Here is a 22,483-nt window from a genome sequence, read left to right on the forward strand (position 1 = left end):
TATGCAATTGCTGAAATCTGAGCATTCTCAGAGCCCATGGAAAGAGGTATCCAATAGCCAGAAGAGACCACATGCAGATCAAAAGCAATATGGAAAGCTAGAATATGGAACCAGCTATCCAGGAGCAGGAAGATGAAAATAAGTGTCAATGGGGTAAAAATGGACAGTGTGGGCTGGGCGCGGTGGCTCACGCCTATAATCCCAGCACTTTGGAAGGCCAAGGCAGGTGGATCACCTGAGGTCAGCAGTTTAAGACCAGCCTGACCAACATGGTGAACCCTTGTCTCTACTAAAAATACAAAATGAGCCAGGCATGGTGGCAGGCACCTTTAATCCCAGCTACTTGGGAGGCTGAGACAGGAGAATCGCTTGAACCTGGGAGGCAGAGGTTGCAGTCAGCCAAGATCACACCACTGCACTCCAACCTGGGCGACAAGAGTGAAACTCCATCTCAAAAAGGACCGTGTGTACTTGGGGCACTTCTCCCAAAACAAGCTTTGCTTGCTTCCCCTGACATATATTGTCACGGGTAGGTCGGTATGCTGAGTTAAAGGCTAGGAACTAGGTCATCAGATAAATAAATAGATCCTTTCACCTTTCTCTTTTTTTGCTAAATCTTTTCACTTTCTAAATTAAATAGCCCCAGTGTCCTTTCCTTGTAAATGTTTATTAGCTTTGGCTGTTTTATTTCCAATTGTTTGCATGGGATATGATTGTGGAAGCCTGCAGGCAAACTTTCCTAGTTTTAAATCTCAGCTCATCTAAGGCCAAAGCCATCACCTTTCCTTCTAGTCAAACTTTGACTTCAGAAAATACCACCAGTATTGTTTCAATTGCTCGACCTTAAAATCTAGTAGTCTTTCCTTTCCCTTGATCATCAAATCTAATTGCCAGATCCTGCAGAATTTACCTTCTGCAAGCTGCTTTTCATTCTCATCACCCAGCTGCTTATTTGATCTTTTATATCCAATGCACTAATGCTAGTTTAATCTTCTTAAAGCACAGCTTCAATCATGGTATTCCCTGACTCAAATATTTAATGGTTGCCTACTGCCTAATAAATCAAGGAAAAGTCCTGGGTTTGGCAGTCAAAACTTTGGTCTTAGCTCCCATGTCTCCTCTACTTGACAATCCAGTATCATGCATTTTTTAATGCTGTGACTACCAGATATAAATCCAGCTCGACTACTACAAGTAAAAGGTATTCCAAAGTGGAGGCAGTGGAACCAATTTGCAGTGCCCAGGAAATAGGTCTACCTTAGTGATGGGGGCTCAGAGCAACTCGTTGCTGCTGCTGCTGCTGCTGCTGGAAAAATAACCAAAAGCTAATGTTGGGTTGTCATTAGATCAGTCACATTATCAGTCACATTATTTCTTATGTGAAGGACAATACCACATTAAATTTCAAATGACTCTCCATTTGGGAATATACTGTCTTTACTGAGGGATAGGGAAACTTAAGAATTATCTTTTCTCTTCCTTCTTTCAGCCTTCTCCGTTGTCCATACTGACTTTTTAAAAAATTTTTATTTATTTATTTATTTTTTGGCAGTACAGACTCAGAACCTAGATTCCTATAAAAGTAATTGCTCTTGGCCAGGCACGGTGGCTCATGCTTGTAATCCCAGTACCTTGGGAGGCCGAGGAGTGGCAGATCACTTGAGGTCAGGAGTTTGAGACCAGCCTGGCCAACATGGAGAAACCCTGTCTCTACAAAAAATACAAAAATTAGCCAGGCGTGGTGGCATGCACCTGTAATTCCAGCTGCTTGGGAGGCTGAGGCAGGGGAATCACTTGAACCCAGGAGGTGGAGGTTGCAGTGAGCTGAGATCACACCACTGCACTCCAGCCTGGGCGACAGTGAATGAGACTCCATCTCAAAAAAAAAAAAAAAAAATAGGCTGGGTGCAGTGGCTCACGCCTGTAATCCCAGCACTTTGGGAGGCTGAAGTGGGCAGATCATGAGGCCAGGAGATTGAGACTATCCTGGCCAACATGGTGAAACTTTGTCACTACTAAAAATACAAAAATTAGCTGGGTGTGGTGGCACTTGCCTATAATCCCAGCTACTTGGGAGGCTGAAGCACAAGAATCACTTGCACCCAGGAGGCAGAGGTTGCAGTAAGCCAAGATCACGCCCCTGCACTCCAGCCTGGCAACAGAGTGAGACTCCATATCAAAAAAAAAAAAAAATTTAAAAACAAAAGTAATTCCTCTCTTTCCGCAATATTATCACTAAGCTTTAAAAGAAAATATTAGCAAGCTGAATCCAGTATCATATGTAGTAAATTATACATCTCGACAAAGTGGGATTCACTCCAGGAATGCAAGGTTGGTTTAACATCTGAAAATCAATTAAGGCAACACATCATATCAATAGAATTCTTTTAATAGCATGATTATCTCAATAGATGAAGAAAAAGCATTTGGAGACAAAGATCCAATGCCTGTCATGATAAAAACAAAATAATAATAAGGAGCAGGTCACAGTGGCTCACGTCTGTAATCTCAGCACTTTGGGAGGCTGAGGCAGGTGGACCACGAGGTCTGGAGTTTGAGACCAGCCTGACCAACATGGTGAAACTCCGTCTCTACTAAAAATACAAAAATTAGCCACATGCCACGGCACTCCAGCCTGGGCGACAAAGCAAGACTGTGTCTCAAAAAATAGTAATAATAATAATAAAAAGGAGAAAAAGAACAAAAGAGAAGTCTGTCAACTTGATACAGGCATCCGTGAAAAACCCATAGCTAACATCATTCTTAATGGTGAAAGACTGGGTATTTTCCCCATAAAATAGTAGCAAGACATGGATGGCTGCTCTTACCGCCTCCATTCAACACTCTACTGGAGGTTCTAGTCAGGGCAATTAGGCAAGAAAAAGAAATAAAAGGCATCCAGATTGGAAAGATATATAAGATATTATCTTACATATCATTAATATACAAGATAACAACATGATCTTGTGTATTAAAATCCTAAGGAATTCGCAAAAACTATTATAAATAATAAACAAATTCAGCAAGGTTACAGGTTACAAAATCAATATATAAAATTCAATTGTATGTTTATACATTTGCAATGAACAATCCAAAAATGAAATTAAGAAAACAATTACATTTGTAATAGCACCAAAAGGTAAAATATTTAGAAACAAATTTAGCTAAAGAAGGATAAGACTTGGCTGGGTGTGCTGGCTCATGTCTGTAATCCCAGCACTTTGGGAGGCCAAGGAGGGTAAATCACTCGAGGTCAGGAGTTTGAGACCAGCCTGACCAACACTGTGAAACCCCATCTCTACTAAAAAAAAAAAATACAAATGCCGGGCACAGTGGCTCACACCTGTAATCCCAGCACTTTGGGAGGCTGAGGCAGGCAGATCACCTGAGGTCGGGAGTTCAAGACCAGCCTGAACAACAAGGAGAAACCCTGCCTCTACTAAAAATACAAAATTAGCCAGGCATGTTGGCAGGCACCTGTAATCCCAGCTACTTGGGAGGCTGAGGCAGGAGAATCACTTGAACCTGGGAGATGGAGGTTGTGGTGAGCTGAGATCATACCATTGCACTCCAGCCCGGGTAACAAGAGCAAAACTCTGTCTCAAAAAAAAAAAAAAAAGTCAGATACTTAATACTTATTACTAAGTATTAGAGAAGATGTGTAGAAATCAAAACCCTCATACACAGCTGGTAGGAATATAAAATTGGAAAAAATTTGGCAGTTCCTCAAAAATTTAAACATAGAGTTAACATTTGACCCAGCAATCCAAGTCCTAGGTTTATGTCCAAGAGAAATGAAAACATATGTCTACACAAAGACTTTTACTTAAATGTTTATAGCATTCTTCACAATACCCAAAAGTTGGAAACAACTCAAATGTCCATCATGAATAGATAAACAAAATATCCATATAATGGAATACTATTCAGCCATAAAATGGAATGATCTAGTAACACATGCTACAACATGAATAAATCTTATAAAGGTATGCTAAGTGAAAGAAGCAAATTCAAAAGATCACATATTGTAAGATTCCATTTATTTGAATTTTCTAGAATAGGCAAATCTAGAGAGATCAAAAGTAGATTAGTGGTTGTTCATCTCTGTGGGGGTTGGGGGAAGTAGGGAAATGGGAGGGTGATAGCTAAAGGCTACAGAGTTTCCTTTTAGGTGATGAAAATGTTCTGAAATTGCCAACAGTAATAGTTGTACATACCTGTGAATGCACTGAAAACTAGAATTGTATATTTCAAATGGGTGAATTGTATGGTACGTAAATTATGCCTCTCAAGAAAGCTGTTATAAAAAAATCAATACTCAATTAGAGTATTCAAGGTATGAACACTGATGACAATTTTCTGGTTGCTGTTTTTTTTTTTTTTTTTTAAGAAAAAACAAACATATAATATATAATGGATACAGATTTGTATCCATCAAAACCCAGTACATTAAATATCATTTTACTTTGCTTTTTCTGAAACAAATTAAAACTCACCTGAACCTTCATTTGCTAAAATATTGAGACATTGAATTATAGTTATAATTAGGGCCCCGCTACTTACCTTCCAGGAGGATTTATTCAGGTTGCAGTGTTCCTCTGCAGTCAAGAGCATCAAGAGGGCTCACTGGTACTTGGTGGGTACTTCCTGATGCTTTTGACTGCAGAAGAACTGGTTAACTAGTTAATACTGGTTAACAGTGAAAGAATGACAGTCTAAGCTTGCACAGGCTAAAGTACTTTGAGGAAAGGTGGTTCTGCTGCTCCTCTGCCCTGCCCTGCTAGAGACTGAGGGATTTTCCAAGACTAGAAGCCCTGGGACCCAACCAGTCACTTCTCTTTGAGCTCTTTCTACTTCCCGGGCCACTGTGAGCCAGCAATACAGATCAGCTTGCTTAAGACCATCCCTCCTATGGAGAATAACTAGAAAAGCTGGGAACAATACAGGAAATATCAGTTTGAAGGCACTGGAAAGTTTCTAAGAAAATGTGAGCTCAGAGGACCAATCCCGAAGAGAAAGGAAGTACAGAGAAGTGAACCCATCACTTGGTATTGCTTTTCCTTTGACATTTTTGCTGATTCTTAATCAGCAACTGAGAAGCCCAAAAGCTGAAGAGAGCTTACAGGGCTGAGATGACAAGAATTGGAGATCAGGAGCCATTAAAGAGGAGGTACTCTGGTAAACACTATAGGATTTCATTTGATATGGTAATATGTTACATTGCCGGCCGCTAGTGAACCAAACCTTCCAGGATTTATGCCTGTGGGTGGTCCTCTTCACATTGGCTCTGGGCTTAGCCATGTGATTTGTTTTCTTTTGTTTGTTTCTTTAGAGACAGGGTCTCGCTGTATTGCCCAGGCTGGAGTGCAGTAGCTATTCACAGGTGTGATCACAGCACACTCCCTCCTCAACCTCCTGGCCTCAAGCAATCTTCCTGCCTCAGACTCCTTAGAAGGTAAGACTACAGGTGTGCACCACTGCATCTGGCTCATGTGATTTGTTTTTATCAATAGTACATTAGTGAAGGTGAAAACAAAGATTAAATATGCACTTGCTCACTGGGACTTGTACTTTTGGATTTCTCCCTGTTAGAATCTAGCCTCCATGCTTAAGTCAAGGTTATCCCAGTGGAGAAATACGCCATGTGGAAAGGCCCTGGGGGATGGAATACTGTATAGAGATGCTATGTGAAAGCTTACCAAAATGCCCCAGCCCAGTGCCCAGCTGAATGCAGCTTTACAAATGATGCCAGCCAACACCAAATGGAGAACTGTCTAGTCAACCCAGAGAATTACAAGAAATCACTATTGTTTTAAGCCACAAGTATTGAAGTGGTTTGAGATACAGCAATAAACAAGTAAATCAGTTGGGAACCCTAAAGAATCCTCCAAGTAAGGATGGGCCAAATATAGACTAGGCCTCACAAAGACTGAGGTCCAGCAAACCCACAAAAACCCTCCTAATCTCTGATTGAATTAAATTGCTTTTTTTTTTTTTTTTGAGGCAGAGTCTTGCTGTGTTGCCCAGGCTGGAGTGTAGTGGCACGATGTCAGCTCATTGCAACCTCTGCCTACCAGATTCAAGTGATTCTTCTGCCTCAGCCTCCCGAGTAGCTGGGACTACAGGCATGCGCCACCATGCCCAGTTAATTTTTGTATTAGAGACAGGGTGTCACCATATTTGCTAGGCTGGTCTCAAACTCCTGACTTTATGATCCGCCGCCTCGGCCTCCCAAAGGTTGCTTATTTTTTATTTTTTACTGCAATAAGTCTTTATTTTTCATACAGGGTGCCACTGTAGGTAACCATCAGAGAACATATTGCTATTTTCAAATATGCAGACTGAACAAAAGCATTTTAGCATGCTGCCTTACCGTACATAGAAAACTGGTGAACATCTTCAGACACTAAGACCAGGAAATAAAATGGGTTAATGCTATTTGTTGATACGTTTATGAATCATTCAGCAGTGTTAATATAAGCTATATTTACCTGCAAGCAGAATTACAATCACTCACTCTGGCAGCACTGGGCAATTCTAAAATGCAGGTCTAGTGAAAGGTAGGTACAACCAGCAAGCAAGCAAGGATCAGATGCCATGTCTACTTCTGAAAGCAGTGACTGATTTGGAACCAGGGTCTGCAGATTTTAAGAATCGATACAGCCACCTTAACAGCTTAATATTGAGCTTCCCTTACTTTGTATGTTGGCAGTCAACAAAAGTGAGAATTTCTGAAACAAGCTAAATAGGATTAAAAAGCAAAATGCTGTCCAGGTAACAACAGAATTGCTGCTTCACAACTTTTGCCCAGTTCTCACCTGTTGTCTTACAAAAACCCCTCATCTGGTAAGTTTTAGTGAAAACCTCTAGCGACTGTAACAGACTTTTCTCAACCCAGCTCTAGATACTAAGTATCAGAAACAAGGCTTGTGAAGTGGATGTGTCCACAGGAAAGTGCAGTGTTTCTACTGGAGGTAAGTGTCAAGTTTCCTCTCCATGTTGCCAAAGGAATCTGCTCCCATGTAATCAGCCTGGCCCTGTTCCCACTGCTCCTTCCATTCTTCTGAGGATACAAAAGCTGGGCCATAGCGGGGATCTCCCTGAGAGAGATGTGATATGGCTCCTGAGACATCTTCCACATTTATGTATGAGCAATTGCCTTTGACAAGGCCAAATTGTTGAAGTAGAGGTAAAATGATGGTGGTAAAGATGTTCCACCAGGATGAGAAACTCTGAATGAGTCATGTTGTGATGGTGGGACTCACTTGACACTTTTTGTTTTGGGATCATAATTCCATGGTTTGCCTCATCCCAGGAAATGCACAACTTTGGCACTTCCGCCAAACACTTTAAATGCTGGGAGGCAGGAATATATAGAGATGCGACTTAGGCTATAAATAAACAGCAGGTGTTTTCTGATATCTGTTGTTGCCCAGCTGTTAAAAAACGTGTTCTGTATGCTTTGTTCCCCCACCATCAAAACTACCTTGCTCAGAAGCAAGATGCAACAGCTGATTATATGTTTCAACTGAAGGCTGATAAATTCAGAATTGAAGCAGTCAGACTACCCTGTGTCAGGTGCTGCTGACAATTCTTCTCTCTCAAAAAGATCATCAATATTTGCTGGGACCAGAGTATCTGCATCCATGAATACACATTTTGAATAATATGTAAGCGACCAGCAGTGGAGCTTTGTCAGCGTGACACCCAACTGTGACCTCTTCATTAAGCTTAGATGAGCAGAATCACCGCTGTCCAAGACATCTACCATGATGACTTCATCAAAGACTCTCTTTCAAACTTTTCTCATGGAGTCTGAGACCTGTGGGGTGGGGAGCATGACTAGCCTCCTGGTGGTCCTGTGCTGTTTCAGAGATGAGTCCGGGACCAGGGCACCTTTGGTGTAGGCATCATTTGTGGTCAGTGTCACAAAGGCCTGATCTGTCATGGTGCTGCCAGAGGTGCAGGTGGACCAGGGCAGCCACAGGCTGGTGGCTCAGAGAAGCCAGTGCCTGGAGGGAGTGTGGCCAATGAGGAGGCACAGTGGGACTTAAGTTGCTTATTATATGTACTCCCAACTGCTTGTTGAAACTAAAGTGAATCCTCCCTTAAATAAGGTATCAACTAGAACCTCAGGTCATCTCTATAGTTTTTAAAACACAATTTTCCATTTCAAAAAAACTATGCTGATAAAAATATAAGAAGTGACTGATAATCAAGAGAAAAATCAGACAATAGAAACAGACCCACAAGAGATCCAGGTATGGAAGTTATCAGACACAAACTATAAACAGCTGTGATTAATGTTTGCGAAATTAAATGACAAGATAGCTTCAGCACAGATGTGGAAGTCATAAAAAATTAAAGTGAATTTATAGAAATATATACAATAACTAAAATTAAGAACACAATAAGTAGACACCAGCAGATTAGGCCAGGCGCGGTGGCTCATGCCTGTAATTCCAGCACTTTGGGAGGCCAAGGCAGGCAGATCATGAGGTCAGGAGATCAAGACCATCCTGGCTAACATGGTGAAACCCCATCTCTACTAAAAATACAAAAACTTAGCTGGGCATGGTGGTGGGCACCTGTAGTCCCAGCTACTTGGGAGGCTGAGGCAGGAGAATGGTGTGAACCCAGGAGGCGGAGATTGCAGTGAGCCGAGATCACGTCATTGTACTCCAGCCTGGGCAACGGGGCAAGACTCTGTCTCAAAAAAAAAAAAAAAAACCCAGCAGATTAGATATAGCTGAAGGGAGAATTTGTGAATGAGAAAAGAGGCAGAAAAAAATATTGAGATGAGCATGAAGAGAGAGAAGAATATAACACTTTAGGAGGCCAAGGCAGGTGGATCACTTGAGCCCAGGAATTTGGGACCAGCCTGGACAACATAGTGAGACCCTGTCTCTAAAAAAAAAAAATTTGAAAATTAGCCAGGCAGATGGCTCATGTCTCTACTCCCAGCTACTTGGGAGGCTGAGGTGACAGGATTGTTTGAGCCCAGGAGATTGAGGCTGCAGAGAACTCGGAACACACCACTGCACTCCAGCCTGGCAACAGTGTGAGACCCTGTCTCAAAAAAAAAAATTATAAAATAAACAAACAAACATAGGAGACAAATGTGATTTGGTGAAAAAGGTCTCACATTTATGTAATTAATGTCCCAGAAGGAGAAGAGAGAGACAATGAAACAAAAGCAATATATGAAGAAATAATGACCAAGAATTTTCCAAGCTAATGAAAGACCTCAAACCACATACTCAACAAACTCTACAAACTCCATTGAAGATAAATACAAAGAAAGCCACATCTAGACATATCACACTAAAACTGCTTCAAAGCAAGACAAAAGACAAAAATTGTACACTGCATAAGAAAATAAAATTCAACTTTTCATTCCAAAGTGGTTACCTAGGAAGGCTAACTGGTTTTGTCTCCTTACCGGGTTCTCTCCCTTCACTTTTCCTCCCTTCTAAACCATTCTCCAAATTGAGTTAGGTTGATCTTTCTACAATTTAAGTAGCATCATTTCTGTCCTCTGCATAAATGTTTCTGTGACTTTCCATTCCCTCAGAATAAAGTTCAATTTCCTTATTGCAGTTTAAGCGGCCCTCTTGGAACTGGTGTCTGTCCACCTTCTTAGCTTCTTTTCTCACTACTACATGTTGAAGATCTCTCATCTGAAATGCTTGGGACCACAAGTTTTTCAGATTTTGGACATTTTTGGATTTTGGAATATTTGCATATACACAATAAGATATCTTAGGAATGGGACCCAAGTATAAACACAAAAGTCATTTGTTTTATACAAATCTTATTTTTATTTATTTATTTTTTAGACAGAGTCTCACTCTGTCACCCAGGATGGAGTGCAGTGGTGTGATCTCGACTCACTGCAACCTCTGCCTCCTGGGTTCAAGCGATTCTCCTGCCTCAGCCTCTTGAGTAGCTGGAACTACAGGTGTGTGCCACTACGTCAGCTAATTTTTTTTTTTGTATTTTTAGTAGAGATGGGGTTTCACCACGTTAGCCAGGATGGCCTTGATCTCTTGACCTTGTGATCCGCCTGCCTTGGCCTCCCAAAGTGCTGGGATTACAGGCATGAGCCACTGTGCCCAGCCTTTATACACACCTTATACACCTAAGCTGAAGATAATTTTATTTATTTATTTATTTATTTATTTATTTATTGAGATGGAGTCTCTCTCTGTCACCCAGGCTGGAGTACAGGGGAGCGATCTGAGCTCACTGCAACCTCCATCTCCTGGGTTCGAGCAATTCTTCTGCCTCAGCTCCTGCGTAGCTGAGCTCACAAGTGTGCCACCATGTCCAGCTAATATTTTTTTTTTCAGATGGAGTTTCACTCTTGTTGCCCAGGCTGGAGTGCAATGGTGCAATCTTGGCTCACTGCAACTTCCGTCTCCTTGGTTCAAGCGATTCTCCTGCCTCAGCCTCCCGAGTAACTGGGATTACAGGCAACCACCACCATGTCTGGCTAATTTTTTGTATTTTTAGCAGAGGCAGGGTTTCACCATGTTGGCCAGGGTGGTCTTGAACTCCTGACCTCAGGTGATCTGCCTGCCTCGGCTTTTCAAAGTGCTGGGATTACAGGTGTGAGCTATCACTCTCTGCCTGAAGATAATTTTATATTAAGTCAATGCAAAAGTAATTGCAGTTTTGCCATTAAGAGCAATGGCAAAAACTGCAATTACTTTTGCACCAACCTAATACACATTTTTAATTTTATGCATGAAACAAAGTTCGTATACATTGAACCATCAGAAAGCAGAGGTGTCACCATGTGAGCTACTGATGTAGACAATCTGTGATTATCTGGCATCACCATCACTCCTGACTATGAATATGTATGCTACCAATAAGCAATTTTTTTCTTATACCATTCACACTTAAGTACTTAACAGTAAAAAATATGGCATATGCTTAATACAGTGAAAGAATAATGTGTTCAGCATACCTAAACAGGGCAGTATCATCCCCAGAATACCTATATTAGCTGTTAAACAACAACAATAACAAACAATGGCAGGCTTTCAGTTTCCACCCACGTTTTGTCTGCAATCTATCACATGAAGTCAAGTGTGGAGTTTTCCACTTATGGCATCATGTCAGCACACAAATTTTCAAATTTTGGGGGCTGGGCATGGTGGCTCACACCTGTAATCTCAGCATTTTGGGAGGTCGAGGGAGGCAGATCACTTGAGGTCAGGAGCCTCATTGAGACCAGCCTGGCCAACATGGTGAAACCCTGCCTCTACTAAAAATACAAAAATTAGCCGGACATGGTGGCAGATGCCTGTAATCCCAGCTACTTGGGAGGCTGAGACAGGAGAATCGCTTGAACCTGCGGCAGAGGTTGCAGTGAGCTGAGATGGCACCACTGCACTCCAGCCTGGGTGACAGAGTGAGACTCCAAACCAAAAAAAAAAAAAAAAAAATTCAAATTTTGGACTGGGTGCAGTGGCTCACATGCCTATTATCCCAGCACTTTGGGAGGCCGAGGTGGGAAGATCACTTGAGCTCAGGAGTTTGAGACCAGCCTGAGCAACATGGTGAAACCCCATCTCTTAATAAGAAAACAAAAAAGAATAAGAAAATAAATTTTTTTCCCCAGATTTCAGGTTAGGAATGCTCAATCCATCTCTCTCTAGAATTCTATACTCCACTGGCTTTTAATTCATCCAAATTGCTTTATTTTCACCCACAACAGGACCTTTGCACATGCTGTTCCTGTTCTTTTGAACTTTCTCTCCTTATTTCATACTCCTTTTCCTGGCTTTCCAACCTTATGTCAGATTATAGTTTGAATGTCATCTTCTCCGGGAAACTTTTCAGTTTTCATAGACTTGGTAATTACCCCCACAGAGGGCAAGAATTTGCCCCTTATGTCCTGAAATTCCCCCATCAAAGTACCTATCATGCTTTATGACTATTATTTGTCGATTTCCCTTTATTATAGACGGTAAGTTCCAAAGGGGCAGAAATTGTGTAATGTTTTTCTCATAGGTGTCTCCCTAGTCCTCAGCCTGGCTCAAAGTAGATATTCAATAAATAATCTGAAAAACTACTTATTAACATTAGAAAACCCTCAGTCTTCAAGATAATTCATCATACCTTACTTCTAGATGTAGCTATTTTTTTTTTCCTTTAGAACCTTTCTAGAGAAAGAGGTATGGGAATTGAATGTAATTTAAATTTTTAAAAATCTTCTCAACATTTTCTAGATTTTACTGCAATAAAAATAAAAATGTAAATGACAATTATGAATATTCATATCATAGGCCCCACCCCTGCTATCCCAATTCCACAGTTTGAAGTACTCACTTGCTTTCTTATATGCAAAAAAAGTATGATTATACTACTCGCATCCTCAAATGACACTCTGCCTTTTCAGTCACTCCAGGATCCGGTTCCAAAATGGACTTCCTTGTTTTTTGTGGCCTTTTGTGGCTCCTTTCCAGTTTTTATCACAGACTTTGTTTTTCTCTGCTTCCTTCTCTGCTTCCTCTTCTCAGCTAAGCACAGCTTCTTCTGTCATGTTCTATAAACCTGCCACCGTTGATGAGTCTTTTAACGTGCCATCTGATTCAGTTGGCTCTCTCATGACCTCTTAGATTCAACCTCAAATTTTAGTGACAATTTTTTCGTTACCTGTTACTTCCTCTCTCCTTGTAATTCATTTCTTAGTCACTAACTCTTCAAACACAAGGCAGAATTGAATGCCCTCACTTTGCCATCATCAAATTTTTGTTTGTGCCAAGAATAGTACCTGGCACCTAGTAAATAGAATCATTTTTATTCTATTTATTAAATTTATTGAATATATTATTTATTGAATTATTTATTGAATAAATTTATTCAGATAAACATTTAAAACTTCATTGTGTACCTAGAAGTTCATACTTAACAAAATTTTATTTCAATATATACATTGTGACTCAAACCAATTATAGGCATTCCTTCTTGTCATTGTTGTTCAGAAGTATGAGAAGGTTTCCTTTTGTTACTTTTAATTCAAAAATTAAGAGACTTCATTTGCTTTGGATATGAGGTCTAGGCTTTATAATGTCGCATTTAATGGAAAAAACAAATACAGTAACTTCATTTAAAAGTAAACAATAGTGACAAATCCACCCTGTAAATCAAATTGCTGGTGTTTATAAATATAGGTGGCAATTAACTAGGTACGAAGGGTTCGTGGTCCAGGGGAAAATATGCCAGCAGAGTGCAGAGACAATGTCTGGGTACTGGCACTAATTTTTTTTTTTCTTTCTTTTTTTTTTTTGAGACGGAGTCTTGCTCTGTCGCCCAGGCTGGGGTGCAGTGGCCGGATCTCAGCTCACTGCAAGCTCCGCCTCCCGGGTTTATGCCATTCTCCTGCCTCAGCCTCCCGAGTAGCTGGGACTACAGGCGCCCGCCACCTCACCCGGCTACTTTTTTGTATTTTTTAGTAGAGAGGGGTTTCACCGTGTTAGCCAGGATGGTCTTGATCTCCTGACCTCACGATCCGCCCATCTCGGCCTCCCAAAGTGCTGAGATTACAGGCTTGAGCCACCGCGCCCGGCCTACTGGCACTAATTTAATATTTGGTGTATGTGGAGATCTTAGTGCGTGCTGGTTTGGCAACAGCAGGGGTTTGATGGGATGAAAAAGAAAGGTTAGTTGGATTTCAGGTTCAGGAAGAAACCAGGATGAGGACATTACAAGATGAATTCAGCAAGTATGTAAGAATAGGCATAGGAGATGAACTCAGCAAGAACGAAGGAATAGGTATCTGAATCTTGGGAAAGGGTGGGAAAATAACCTAGAGAACTATGAATTGAAGGAAATTGAAGAGGAAAAATAGCAAGGACTTAGGCCCAGGACGGCTTTGAATGCGGCTCAGCACAAATTCGTAAACTTTCTTAGAACATGATGAGAGTTTTAAAAAATTTAATCAGCTATCATTAGCGTTAGTGTATTCTATGTGCTTTCTTAGAACATGATGAGAGTTTTAAAACATTTCATCAGCTATCATTAGTGTTAGTGTATTTTATGTGTGGTCCAAGACAATTTTTCTTCTTCCAATGTAGCCCAGGGAAGCCAAAAGATTGGACACCGTTGGCTTAGATAGTGGAAGTCAAGGGAACTAAAGATATGGCCCCAGAGTGCCAACGCCAAAGGTGAGAGAGAAGAGAGAGCAAAGAAAGCAGGCCTTCAAAGGGGTAGACGGATGCTCAAAGGTGGAAAGAAATAGGGATAGGATGCTGCCCAAGAGGCAGGGACAAAGAATCAGAGCCAAAGACTGCGGTGAAAATGTGGGAAGGCGATGTCCCATGTTCGAACGAGTCTGTGGTCGAAGTAACAAGAGTCTGGGTTTCTGGAGGTTTTCACACAGAGAACTGGGATTTAGATTTCGGGCTGAAAAAATATATTTTGGACTCCCAGGGGATTTCAGGGTAAGAGTTCGGTAGAGTTCAGTCAGTTTGGCGGAGACAGGTGGTCAATCTTGAAAGGAAAATTCGGACGGCTGAGAATTAATTTCAACGGGTTTAGGGTGATTTCGGCAAGGGCTGGCGGGGCTAGGGTCGAGTGTCAGTGAGCGTGAATTTCAGCTCAGGTGGTCCACGCGTCTGGTTTGGGCAGTAATTTCTGTAGGCAGCCAGGCGTATTCAGGCAGCGTTGCGGGTGAATCTGCGTGGGATGAGGGTGGATTTCCTTCAGGACTGCGGTGCATTTCAGGCCGGGGTGTAGGTGCCTCACAGCCGCGGCGAGGCAATTCCCTCTAGGATGCGGGGAGGCTGGTCGGGCGGCGCCGGCCAGGGAGGGGAAGTCCAACGGGGGCTCGGAGAGGCTCGGGGGACTCGGACCGAGGGAAGCCGCGTCGCGGCTGCGGAGGCTCGGCCGGCCAGGGGATTTCGGCGACATTCGGCGCTGCGAGCTGCGCGGCGCGGTGCGGCGCTGCGGCCCCTCCCGCCCCGGGGGAACCTGTTGCCGGCAAAACGGGCGGGCGGTGGCGACGACGGAGGAGCTTCCCTCGCCTCTGCCTGGCTGCGCGGCAGCCCTTTCACCTTAGGCACGCTCCGCGGCGCGGCCCCTTTCTCTGCTCCTTCATTTGAAAGAAACAGACTACGCCGCAGCCACCCCTAGTCAGGCAACGGCGAGCACGGTCACCTCCCGTGCCGCTTCCGGGAGCGGAGGCGCGGCCCCGCGGCCCGGGGAGGAGGAGGCGGAGGGGGAGGAGGCCAACATGGCGGCGCGCAGGGCTGGGCCGGGCAGCCGCCGCGCCTGAGCGCCCCACCGCCCTAGCTCGGCTCGCAGAACCCACGCCCGCACCCAGCCTGGCCTGCGGCTGCGGAGCACGCGGGACAGGAACGCAGGGGCCAACCTGGGCGCGGAGGCGGCGCGGGGGGTGCGCCGCGCGGTCCGCCAGGCCCGGGACCCGTAGCTTCGCCGTGCGTTCGCCGGGGCGACCCGGAGGCCCAAGCCATGGAATCGGAGGAGGAGCAGCACATGACCACGCTGCTGTGCATGGGCTTCTCGGACCCCGCCACCATTCGCAAGGCCCTGCGCCTGGCCAAGAACGACATCAACGAGGCCGTGGCGCTGCTCACCAACGAGCGGCCGGGCCTCGACTACGGCGGCTACGAGCCCATGGACAGCGGCGGCGGCCCCAGCCCCGGGCCCGGTGGGGGCCCGCGGGGCGACGGCGGAGGTGACGGCGGCGGCGGCCCCTCCCGCGGCGGGAGCACCGGAGGCGGGGGCGGCTTCGACCCCCCGCCCGCCTACCACGAGGTGGTGGACGCGGAGGTGAGGAGGGGCAACACCAGACCTCTGTGGGAAGCCACTGGGCTGGAGTTACTGGGAGGGGACACACCCCGCTGGGCTTGGTGTGGGAAGAGGGCATTCGGCGGGGGCTTTAGTGGGGGCGGGGCGGAGACAGAAGCCCCAGGCGACAGTTGGGGACCGAAGTCACTTGATTGGGGTTAAGTGGGGAGAGGGACCCTTAGGAGACGCGTGTAAAAGGGAATTAGGGATGCCGAGAGCAGAGCTGTGGGTTGGGGTGAGGAGGGGTCCCTTAGGTTTCCGGCTATGCACGCAGACGATGGGGAGGAGGTTCCAGGGCCATCATCCGAGATGGGAAGACAGACACTCGAGCGTATAGTGAGAAGGATGCGTGCAGTAGGGCGTCGGAAATGGGGTACTGGTGCACTAGGCTAGGTCGGAGATTTTGTGGCACGAGGTTTCAGTGAAGGATTGGCGGAGGTACCAGGTTCAGAGTCAGAAAAAGTGGTGTGGGCCGGCCGGAGTAGTGGTCTTTGACAGGATCACAGGAAAACTGTTGGGGTTAGGAATGAGGTTGGGGTTTTAGTCAAGGATCGGAAAGAGGGGACATTGAGTAGGATTTAAAATGAAGAGGGAAGGGGCCGGGGCCAGGAATGAGGACTTGAATCAAAGTCTGGGTTGTGGGCACTGGACTTGAATAAGATCAGGTATTAGAGCAGTGGGGATTGCACTGAGAGGGCAGAGGTGGGAGGCCTGGGCAGGGATGGGAGCTGAGGAGGGTCTAGGCAGGGATGGGAACTGGAATTGGAAGATAGAGCTGGGACCAGGTCTGGGTAAAGAGGGAGTGCTGGTCATCGGTAAGGTCAGAAATGAGAGAAAGCTAGACTGGGGAAAGAGATTGTAGTCATATTGAGGTGCTATGCAGAGGGCACGGAACAGGGTGGGAGCCCAATGGGAGTGGAGGAGGAGTCTTGAGGCTAATGGCTTTGATCAGAGACCTCAAGTCTAGGTGGAGAAAACTATGCCTGTTTAGTTTGGGGTGTGAGCAAGGAACATGGGGGAAGAAAACGGACTCTTCTACAATGAAGAAAAAAGATCAACCAGAAGCAGCAGTGCTTTTCAATAATTACTTTGCAGAAACATAGCTCATGGCAGGAATTTTGGTCAGATTCGTTGGGCAGTTCATTTCAGGGGCCGGTAGAGCAGCTTGGCCTGACCACAGAAAAGCACAGATCTCAAATTATTGGGATTGCATTATTAGGTAGAGATACGAATTTGGAAGCTTAGAGAAGCTAAGCCTTCTGAAAGACTTTTTCCTGAGCAGTTTTATATCCTTTTAATTGTATGCTTTTGCAACAGTTTCTGGGGCTGAAGTAGCTTGAGCAAGAAGGTGGCACTTAAAAAAAAACTGGTTTCTGCACAAGATTTTCTTTGGCTTCCACACTTTGACACAGTTGCTAGATTGCCCCTGTAACCCACTAACTCAGCTGTATCGTTGACTAGTATTTGGAAATAAATATTGTTATTATTCCTAGTTTGGGAATTTTTAAAAATTCCCATATAATTGAGTAACCGTACTTAAGTCACTTTAAGAAATGAGCTTCTCATTGCCAGTTTCTATCACTCCTCCCTTGTTCCTTCTAGTTTTGACCCAGTTTTGAAATCAAGAAGAAAGCCGTTGCTTTTTCAGAAGGTGTTTGTATAACTGCAAAGCTCAGTGTATCCTCATTATGTGAGAAATTTGATTCTTTTTTTCTTTTGTCATACCTTTTAATTTCCTGTGATTGGAAAATCAATTTAAATTACAATGCTTGGTGCATTCATGTTAACATTAGCGCTAACCTTAGCTTACTGCCAGTGCATGTACGTACAAAGAATTGGGAGTGGCTTCTTATGTGAATGGCAGGCTAAGGAGTTTGGTTTGCGGTAAATTAAAATCCATAAAATCTTCATCTTTTCGAAGCAGTGCATCAAGTCCTCATTTCTCCTAGACCTGTGGGTTTGGCCTGGGGGAGGGAGGCTGCACTGTTTACTTTTTAGAGTTCTAGAGGAGCTGGTGACTGAGGCTGCTTTACCCAGGAAGCGTGTTGGCAGAGGTTGGCAGGCTGACACTTTCCTGACACACAGGAGCCTTTTGGGAACATTTAACCCAGAATGTGCCTCTGTGGTTTAAAAATCTTAATGCATGCCACCTATGCAACTTCTTGGTCATCCTTGGTGTACGCAGTTGGGAAACTGAGGCTCTTGATCTTGGGAAATAGGGAAAGGCAATAAATATTATCCAGCATCTACAGGGTGTCAGGCCCTGTCTTAGGTGCGTTATACAGTTTATTTAACCCTTGGTGAGAGAGTTAACGTAGCCATTTTAGTGATACGATTATGTAGTGGGTGGCAGAGGCTGTGAACCCAGGTCTCTGTCTTCAAAGTCAGTGTGCTTTTCACTCTGCTCAACTCATGGTTTTGGAATTCAATTTGTTTGGTAACATTATGGATATTAAGGAAAAATAATGAGGGAAAGACAGATTTTGAGGCTACTGTGCAATGATGTGGTGAGCACCAATCAAGGCATTAGGAATCGAATAATGGATAGAAAATAAGGTGAATCAGATTTTTAAAAAAGAAGCATACTTTAGAAATTAATAACTGGTGCAGCTCCCTTGTTTAACAAATGCAGCCTTTCAGGCCCCAAAGGGGAAGTGACTTGTCCCCACAGAGTCAGTTAATAGAAGAGGTGGGGCTAGTACTCAGGCCTTTTTGCTCTAAGTCCTGCACTCTTTCGGCCTCTCTTTCAAGGAAAAAGGAATGGGACACAGTAATGGGTTAAAGGGAAGGAAGAAAAGAGTAAAAAAACTGGGTGAAGATTGTCAGCTATTATATAGTTAACCCTTTTTATTTCTAAAAACAGAACCTTATTTTAAATTATATCCATTTCTATTTGCTGCATAGGAAATTTCAGTTTCATTGTCTTCTTTAAAAATGGGAAAAACAGAATAAAATCTAATTGATTAGAAAAGAAAAAAATGACTTAAGCTTTTTTTTATATTTGTAGTTTGGGGACAGCAATGGTTTTCTCTTAATGCCTTCCTGTCCCAGGGGCAGGGAGTAGAGTGGTGAACAGAACATGGTGTTTACATTCTAGTGGGTCTTAGTCCAAGCCTCTCATTTTACAAGAACTGACTGCCCAAGGTCATGTAGCTAGTTAGGTAAATCTGTTTGGGGCCCTACTGTAATTAGTGGTTGGTTTAAAAATTAATATTTGAACAGTGAAAGCTGTTAACTTCCGGTTCAGTAGAAGCAAGGAGAATGCAGATAAAAAAGAGCCAGATATCTAGCAAAACACAGAACTGCATAGAAAGCCACCTTGTTGATATCCTCCAATTAAGTAAAGATACTGTTTTTCAGAAAAGATGTGTTTGGTTCTCACTGGTATTGTTGGATGTAAATGTTCTTGGTCTCTGGGTCTGGAAGGGACTTTGAGAAGCTGTCCAGTTTTGATTTTGAATAGCAATACTTCAAAATCATTCCACAGCATGTAAGAGTCTGTTCTATTATTAAAGAGCGTGATCTCTCACAGCTGCTCTAAATAACTTATTCTGATTTTTAACCACCCCCCGTCAGAATTCTTCACTTTTTACTGCATGGCTAATGTAAACTCCTTTGGCCTGCTAAGTGCGTACCAATTGGTTCTGTTCTCTGCACAACGGGAAGAGTCAGGCCTTTGTAATCCCTCCAGGGGATCAGTAGAAATCTGAACCAGGTATCCTGTGCATCTTACAGAACTTAACAATTATGAAATGTACCTTATCCATAAGGAATACCTTCATACATTAATACTATAATGAATACCTTATTTATTAAGTTTGTCTTTAGAAAATACTAAAGTGGAAGTTTGGGGAAGGAAATTTCATATTAACTGAGGAAATACTTTTCTTAGCTGTCTAGTGCTGTTAATTAATATTCCCAGAAGTGACATTTAATACTGGGATCTGATAAACATTGTGAACTCCTTGCTTTGTTCCTGTTTTAATGTGGATGTTCCTTCTGGAGGTATTATTTTGTCAGAAGTGCTTTCAAGATTTCATTGCTTTTTTTTTTAAGTTTAGAGCCCCAAAGTTGGTCCTGCTGTAATATATCTAAGTCACATAAAAATAAAAAAGCATATTAATTTGTAGTTCCTTAACTTACCTCATTCCTGTCTCTTTTTTTCCCCTTTGGTAGTAAGTGTTAATTATAAATGGATTAAAATTGTAATACTGTCAATGTGTATCATTGAGGTTTATGTTAAAATTCGTGTTATTCTTTTCCTAAAATACAGCAATCCTAGTATGAATGTGGAGTGAATATCAAATGAGTAGCTTTTAGTTAACTATTAGTGATTGGAATCCATGACCTGTGGTTTATGAATTACTGTGATTTGGTAAATTTAAAAAAAAAAAAGGCCCTTTAAAGGCTTTAGAGTAAAAAAATGAAATAATTTCCCAAATCAGTTGAAAGTAGATGAAATAAAAATAGGGAATTAAATAAGAATCAGCATAGCCTAATTTTTAAATAAGAATTTCTTTCTGATCCTATATATATATCTCCTTTGGGAATTAGGTCTGTGAGTTAATCTAATGGTTGGAGTCTCACCTTGTAATTACCTGGCCATTCACTTTTAGAATGAATGTAATTTGGCATGAAGGGAGTACCTTGTGTGTGTCTGTGAATGTGGTTTTAGTGAAATCATAGTAGGTTGTGACAGCTTTATATAGCATAGTAATATTGTTAGCTTAAATTTTGAAAACAATTTCAATGTTAGAAAAGCAAATGTAATGTTTTAGCAATTTGAGGAAAAGGTTTCAACATTAATAGAAAAATATGTCCATATACTTATTTTTGTACTTACTGCCTACAATATCATATACCATTTACTTGAATCTGAGTGTGAAGGAGGGCATTTTTTGCTTTTAATAAGAAAATATTAAGAAAGATTTAGTAGAGTCTCAAATCTAGAGTTCAGTTTTCCTGGAAATTTTCCTTATATGGAACCACAGAGAGAAATAAGAAGTAAACACATAAGATTGAACCATTTCAGAACACCTTCATACATGCGTTAAAGCTCATGCACTACTCTACTCACTAAGCGCTCTCAGTGCACGAAAGCTCATGCATTTCATTCGTGTTTAAACTTAAAAAAAATACAGTTCAAACAAGTTTCAATATTAGGTTTCCTATCAAATTAGAATGGTTTTATGGCAGTCTAAACACAAGGTGATGAGCTCTTAGAGACAAGCCCATTTGACAATAGTGAGAAGTGACAGTAGCAGCTTAGTGGTCAAGGAGGGGACAGGAAAGCTTTAAAAGCCGACTCAACCAAATCACACTAGCCAATTTGTGTAGGGTGATTTGAAACAGCTTTATATGTTTCATGGCCCTGAGAGGATAACTGTGTTTTCAATGATGTCACAGTCAAGAAGAGGTTCCAGTATGGTCTGCTTAAGAAGGGTCAGGAATGTTTAATGTATTTTAGTAAGGTTTTCCTTAAAAAAAAAAAAAAAAAAGAAGAAGAAGAAGAAAGTTGGACGGATGGAGAAGTAGGCTTCAGACACCTGGAAAATTCAGATGTGAGGACATTTCAGTCACAATACTAGATTACAGAGGTACGACTAAGAGAGTTGTGCTTCATTTTCAAAAGAGTAAATGTTTTTCTCCTCCCTTTTTTTCTAGGGAGTTTTACTTCCTTTTTTTTAAGCTTGTATTTCTCATTCTCCTTATCATAGGAATTTTTATTGTTTAGTGTTATCACATTTTTCAGTCACAGCTGATATAAAAATTGTTGTTAAGCTCATATTGATAGTAGGTGATAGTAGGTGACATTATTGGTTGTTTTTTTTTTTTTTTGAGATGGAGTTTTGCTCTTTCGCCCAGGCTGGAGTGCAGTGGCGCAATCTTGGCTCACTGCAACGTCCGCCTTCCAGTTTCAAGCGATTATTTTGCCTCAGCCTCCCAAGTAGCTGGGATTACAGGCGCCTGCCAGCATGTTCTGCTAATTTTCGTGTTTTTAGTAGAGATGGGGTTTCACCATGTTGGCCAGGCTGGTCTCGAACTCCTGACCTCATGATCCGCCTGCCTCGGCCTCCTGAAGTGCTGGGATCACAGCCGTGAATCATTATGCCCAGCGCTGTTTTTTGTTTTGTTTTATTATTTTGAGACAGAGTATAGTTCTGTCACCCAGGCTGGAGTGCAGTGGTGCGATCTCAGCTCACTGCAACCTCTGTCTCTCAGGTTCAAGTGATTCTCCTGCCTCAGCCTCCCAGGTAGCTGGGATTACAGGCATGCACCCACCACGTCCGGCTAATTTTCGTATTTTCAGTAGAACTGGTGTTTCACCATGTTGGCCAGGCTGGTCTCACTGGCCTCAAGTGATCCGCCTACCTTGGCCTCCCAAAGTGCTGGGATTACAGGTGTGAGCCTCCACACCTGGCCAACATTATTGTTTTTGTCCATAATCTCTGTGGTGAGTTTTGGCGAAGTATTTTATAAGCATTTGTTTTTATAGTATGTTTACAGGGTCACTTGTCTGTCCACTAGTGAGAAACCTGGCTCCCACCATTGTTAGCTTCCATTTTTTTATTTCTCTGTATGTGTTATGTGTGACAAGTAGAATCCACTGTTTTAGAGGTGATTACCGTAAGCTAGTTAATGGAATATATAACCGTAG

The 22,483-nt window shown here is 42.8% G+C and overlaps 1 protein-coding gene and 1 pseudogene across 3 annotated transcripts in view; one reads left to right on the forward strand and one right to left on the reverse strand.

Annotated features, from left to right (window-relative positions):
- Positions 1 to 6,965: 6,965 nt before the first annotated feature.
- On the reverse strand, positions 6,966 to 7,948 carry LOC715873 (glycogenin-1 pseudogene; annotated as a pseudogene).
- Positions 7,949 to 15,235: 7,287 nt separating this feature from the next.
- The window catches only part of USP24 (ubiquitin specific peptidase 24), a 148,445-nt gene continuing 141,197 nt past the window's right edge, over positions 15,236 to 22,483 (forward strand). For 2 of the 3 annotated variants that reach the window (XR_013401708.1, XM_015140366.3), the window contains exon 1: positions 15,237 to 15,807. Coding sequence is in view for 2 of the 3 variants with exons in the window: in XM_015140366.3 (XP_014995852.2) it covers positions 15,487 to 15,807 (321 nt within the window). In the remaining variant the exon portion in view is untranslated. Of the gene's footprint in view, positions 15,808 to 22,483 lie in introns of all 3 variants that reach the window. The other variant, XM_015140361.3, reaches the window with a different exon arrangement.

The sequence above is a fragment of the Macaca mulatta genome, chromosome 1, assembly GCF_049350105.2.
Source record: "Macaca mulatta isolate MMU2019108-1 chromosome 1, T2T-MMU8v2.0, whole genome shotgun sequence".
NCBI classification, from domain to species: Eukaryota; Metazoa; Chordata; class Mammalia; order Primates; family Cercopithecidae; genus Macaca; species Macaca mulatta.